The 5,946-nt window shown below is 45.1% G+C and overlaps 1 protein-coding gene across 1 annotated transcript in view; it reads left to right on the forward strand.

Moving 5' to 3' along the window:
• Window positions 1-489: 489 nt before the first annotated feature.
• PROZ (protein Z, vitamin K dependent plasma glycoprotein) overlaps window positions 490-5,946 on the forward strand; it is a 15,770-nt gene continuing 10,313 nt past the window's right edge. Inside the window, exons 1-2 of the mRNA XM_011379517.2 lie at window positions 490-550; window positions 5,725-5,888. Coding sequence (XP_011377819.1) covers window positions 490-550; window positions 5,725-5,888 — 225 coding nt within the window. The remainder of the gene's footprint in view (window positions 551-5,724; window positions 5,889-5,946) is intronic.

The following is a 5,946-nucleotide window of genomic DNA, read 5'->3' on the forward strand; positions in this document are numbered from 1 at the left end:
TGCTCACTGTTGTATCCCCAGGCCCAGAATACCTGGCCAGGTGGGGAAGCCCACCTGAGCCTTGTTACCTGGGGCTGCGTGCATGCCGGAGGAGACTCTCTCAGTCTATCACTCTATTTCCTTGGACAGGACCTCCTGACTTCACTCCAGAAGTCTGCCCAGCTATGTCTCCCTAAATACCACACCAAGGCCCTCTTTGCCTTAGCTTTACATTTTTCTGTCTTTTCTTCCCTCTTTTTTTTCTGTCTTAAACGGAAAAATCCAGAACTGAAGCATATATTTAGAACGTTGAATTTATTCAATAAAATTCCACTTGAAATGTCCTCCTAAGGGAGAGCACTTTTCTCATTTTCGTCTTCTGTCTCCTACTTGGCTACAGGTTTTAGGACTGGTGGTCATTTTAAGCAGCTCCTCCTGTGCTGTGAGCGTGGCCCAGGGTGGACTTTGGCCCCCGTGTTTGCAGACCTGTCCCTCAGCGGCCCGGTCGGAATGGCAGGCCGCATCCAGCTGCTCCTGGTGCTCCTGGTCCTGCACTGCACTGAGCCCTCAGGTAGGCAGCTGCTGTCTAACCACATCCCTCCCAACAGCGTGGGTCTGATACAAAGGGTGTTTCCTAGGCAGATAAGCCCCTGAGTGACCAGTATGATCTTAAATCAGCCCCCTAAAGAGCCCTCCTGGTCTCTTTATCATTCACGACAAATATGTTGGAAATAACGGTGGGGCCTCCCCAAAACGATGCCGGAAGGAATTAGGAGTGTGAGAAGCTGAGTGGGTGGCTCAGTCAGCGGGGCCCAGATGGAGTGCGGGGCGGGGCGCATCCCCGCAGCCACTTCTCTGGGGGAGATAGAAGTTGTACCCCATCATCTCCACAGCTCTCCACCACCAGCTATAATGCAGGGAATCAAAAGGGCCTGCTGCCCTGTGGCCCAGGGGTCCCCAGACCCCATGGGGACGGCATTTTTTCTTAAGACAGACCTAGAGAGGAGGCTCCCCGACTATGCTCTAACATGTGGCAGCTGGAAGACTGGGAAAAGTGTGTGTCTTTACTTCCCTGTGACAGTCAATTCAGGAAGTAAGAGCCCACTCATTGCTCTCCAGGAAAAAAGGCTCCACCGGCCACTTCAGCAAGTTAACTGGTTTGACTTTCCTGTTTTGAGGGAATTATGAGCCCTGTCACCATTTTAAAATGTCTTCATTTCATATTTATCAAGACATTAAATATTATAAGTGGAGGCACTCTTGGTCTCAAGCCTTAGAAGTCTTGTCGTGTACCTATCTGCCATGGTCCTCCTTTACATTCCTTCCCATTCTGTCTCAAACTGGGGTCGTGTGTGTGCCTCCTCTGCTCTCCCAGCCTTGTAAATGCAGCTGCATTTCCTCTGTAGCTTCAGCTAGATATGGAGTCATCCACCACCCCCACCCCTCAGCCGCCTCCCAGCAATCCCAGCCTAGCACAGTAGCCACTGAAACAGGGTAGGTCCAAGGTGAGATTGCTGCGAGCTTAAAACACATTGCGAAGGTTACACGAAATAAGAATGTAAACTCGAATCAATAGTTTTTAACAGAGATTGTATGTTGACGCAATATTTTGGATCTATTGGGTTAGATAAGCATATTATTAAAATTATTTTAAACTCTTTCGATGCTTTAAATGTGGTGCTGGGATACTTCAGTGAACCTGGGGCTTTCATCCATCCCCCTTGGGAAGCACCGTCCAGCACAGCCAAGTGTCCAACTGGCCCACTGCACCTCACCATCCTTATCACCCTCACCCTCCACACAGCAAAGAGCTTGATTTGGAAAACACTAAGCTGGTCATATTCTTCTTCTGTTTAAAACCTTTAGAATAAAATCCAAAAGACTTGAAGTGTTGTGCCAATCAGAGTTAGATCTGTCTGTGATTAGAAGAGACCCACAAGTAACATTATAGTTTACAGCGCTGTATACAACCTTACACAACCTTAAATTAATCACAATAGCTTAAACAAAATGGGGATTTGTTGAATTTTGGTATTAGAAGGGCTGTGGATCGGATACACAGAAAAACCCTCCTGATAAAAACTGAAAGTGGATAAATCTTGTAAATGCATCACTAGGCTGGCACGAAGGGAAAAAATCAACAGAAGCCAAAAAAATAAAACACATTGTGAAAGATAAGCATAAATCGGATTGTCACCGTTGGAACCTCACCACTCCAGATGGAGACCCCGCACCAGCCCAGTAGACAGCCTTCGACCCTCCACACAGAGGAAAAGAAACCAATTCCCTGACTGGATATTGGCAGTGGGTAGAGGAAGAAAAACATCTCCCAAGAACCAGTGGCTACAGTGTGACCCAGTGGTCTGGAAACCCCAACAGTCTGATGTCAGGTCCGCCTGGATGGAAAGCATCCACCTTGAGACAAGCGCAGATCCTCCCTGGAGAAACCCACTTTCATTCTGGGCCCCAGAGAATTCCAGCCCCTAATGTTCTGAAGAAAAAAGGCCATTCGAGGTCAAAGAAAAAAAATCCCCAAATTCACAAAGAAACAGGACAACCGTGAACCTGCAGGGAAAAGAATAGAATCGGACCTCAATGCTCAGACACGGAACACAAATAAAGGTTCAACACATTCGAAGAAACATGAGATAAAAATATGAGAAGGAACAATGCCTCTGATAAGGACCTAATATCCAAAATATGTATAGAATATATACGACTCAATAACAACCACAACAAAAAAAAACGATCCAATCCAAAAATGGGCAGAAGACCTAAACAGATACTTCTCCCTAGAGGAAATACAAATGGCCAACAAATATATGAAAAGATGCTCAACATCGCTAGCTATTAGGGAAATGCAAATCAAAACCACAATGAGATACCATCTCGCACCTGTTAGAATAGCTATAATCAACAGAACAAGTAATAACAAATGCTGGAGAGGATGTGGAGAAAAAGGAACCCTCATACACTGCTGGTGGGACTGCGAATTGGTACAGCCATTATGGGACACAGTATGGAGGTTCCTCAAAAAACTAAGAATTGATCTACCATATGATCCAGCAATCCCCCTACTGGGTATTTACCCCAAAGACTTGAAAACCCATATCCAAAAAGATATTTGCACACCGATGTTCACAGCAGCGTTACTCACAGTGACCAGGACATGGAAGCAACCGAAGTGTCCTACGATAGATGATTGGCTAAAGAAACTGTGGTATTTCTATACAATGGAATATTATTCAGCCGTAAGAAGAGATTAAATACTGCCATTTACAACAACATGGATGGACCCCGAGATAATCATGCTAAGCAAAGTAAGCCAGACAGAGAAAGTTGAAAATCTCATGATATCACTTATATGTGGGATATAAACCTAAAAGCAACAAATGAACAGGACAAACAAACAGAGACTCATGGACATGGACTATAGACTAGTGGTTACCAGAGGGGAGGTAGGAGGGAGGAGATAGACCGGGGGGAAAATATTAAATCATTTCTTCAATTAAAAAAATAAATAAAAAATAAATTTTTAAAAAATATATGAGAAGGAAATAAGACATTAAAATGTTCAAACCCTTGTGAAAAATAATCACGTAGAACTTCTGAAATGGAAAATATATCAATTCAAAATTTTTAATCAGTTAAATAAATAAATAAAAGGAGGGAAAAGAGAAAATTCTCCTTTACAACAGAACGCTAATTAGTAAATCTGAAAAAAAATGAGTTTAAAATCACTATTTTGCGATTATAATGGCAACGACTGATTCAGGAAAAACAACCAAGGATGCCAAAACCATTCAGTTAAAGACACTCGCAGTCCCAAAGTATTTTCTTATGGTGGAGAAATATGTGTCACCATCTGTGCAGTGTTCCCCAAACTTCATGTTCACCCCAAACCTCAGAATGTGACCTAATTTGGAAACAGGGCCATTGCAGATATAATAAGAAGAGATCATCCCCAATCAGGGTGGGCCCTAAATCCAATGGCTGGTGTCCTTCTGTCCTCCCCGATGTGGGCCTCATCCTCTCATTCAAGAATGGTGCTTAGCTCTCCCTGCAGCCATCACATCCAGACAGCAGGATGGAAAGAGGGACAAAGAAATGGCCACACAAGGTTCTTAGGCAGCTAGAAATAGGGGGTTCTTGTTCTATGCCATTGGACTACTGGGGACAGCCCCTCTTGAGCCTCCCTTCACCTATATGGTCCAGGTTTGTGATACTGTTCCCTGCCTTCCTCTCGCAGAGCAGGCTTCTACCTTGGCCTAAAATGCAGTCCATTTCCCACCTTTCCCATTCCTAAGCTAATTCTTACTCACCCTTCAAATCTCAGTGGAAAAGCCCCTTTCTCAGGGATGCTCTCCCTGCCCCTGCAGCCTGTGGCATTCTGACAGTGGTTCTCCTGGTGGCCTAAGTTGTCTTTGCAGCTCTCTGACTTTTCACATGTTCACACTGCAGTGCTCGTAATCTCCATTCACTATGTGCATGATGATTTGTTGAATGCCTGTCTACAGTAAGGTCCTAGCCCCATACAGGCCGGAACTGGTCAGTCTAGTTTTCTGCTGAATTCCCAGCACCTGGCCCACACTGGCCCATGGAAGGTGCTCAGTAGATACCTGCTGGGTGAGTTAAGCCTACTTTTCTAGCTTCAAAGCTCACCATACTTCCCCACTCCCTCTCCCTGCACCCAAGATTAAAGCCAAACTGGCTAATTGCTACTTCCCTGTGTTGCTTTGTGCAAAGCTGTCCTTACACATCCATTCGGTGGAGACAGCTGGGAAGCACCTGTTCAGCAGGGCTGCATCTCCAAGCCCCCTCATAACCACGTTGCCATCACCCACGGAATGTGAATAGGGATCCTACGTGCCACTTTCGGGCACATCTCCGAGACTTTCTCCACCTGCAGGCTGGCTGCACATGGAGCCACATGTGAGCAGCCACAGAGAAGAAGCCTAGGACTCAAATGTCATTGTCGCGTGACGTACACCCAGCAGGAAGCAAAATTCTGTGTCTGAGTGGTTATGCATTGAGTCTACTTGTTACAATGCATTAGCCACACTGACTTTACACTCCTTGCCTTTGTCATAATATTCCTTCCTCTCCAGGAGTGATTCCCATCAAAAGTCAATTCAATTCTCAATGCCTATGTCAAAAGGCAGCAGTTTTCGTTCCTCCTTGCTCTGGGCAGAATTTATCCCTTTGTTTTAAGTCTATTAAACCTTTTAATGTGTGATATTATGATAGTTGTCCATCTGTTTGTCCAGGACAAAATCTTAAAATGTGGGGGTGGAGTCTGAGATTTCCATTTTTGTAATATCAAGCCTGCTACACTCTAGGTGCCAAATACAGCCTAAGCGAAAGAAGAAACAAATGAGCTGTTTCAAGTTAATGCTGACACCAGCCCAGTTGTGGGGACTTGACATGGTCCAGCCTCTCTGAGCCCCGGGTCGTCTCTCCATAAAATGTTAGCATCTGCCCCTAATTCATCAGGGTGTCCATTCATTCAACAAAGATGAAGTGTACTTCCTCCATGTGTGCAGATGAGGGTGGGCCCTGCAGACAGGAGGATGAGCAGACCCTTGAGGGCTGGATCTGGAGGGGACAGAAAAGGTGGCAGCCAAGCCACTGGCAGACGTCTGGTAGTCATAGCACCATGTACCCTGCCCCCCAGGAAGCTGGTATTGAATTCTAGGGTAAGTCCATCCATGTTGACAATATCTACATTCTTATCTTGCTCCATAGTATTTCTTCCCCGCTCAAAAGCAAATGAAGTTCTGATAAGATGGAAGCGTGCAGGCTCCTATCTTTTGGAAGAGTTCTTTGAGGGAAATTTGGAAAAAGAATGCTATGAAGAAATTTGTGTCTATGAAGAAGCAAGAGAAGTATTTGAAAATGACGTGACCACTGTATGTACCCCTCCCCCACCATGAACTTATACGCTTTCTGGTTATTCAAATTTCCACT

The sequence above is a fragment of the Pteropus vampyrus genome, unplaced genomic scaffold, assembly GCF_000151845.1.
Source record: "Pteropus vampyrus isolate Shadow unplaced genomic scaffold, Pvam_2.0 Scaffold363, whole genome shotgun sequence".
NCBI classification, from domain to species: Eukaryota; Metazoa; Chordata; class Mammalia; order Chiroptera; family Pteropodidae; genus Pteropus; species Pteropus vampyrus.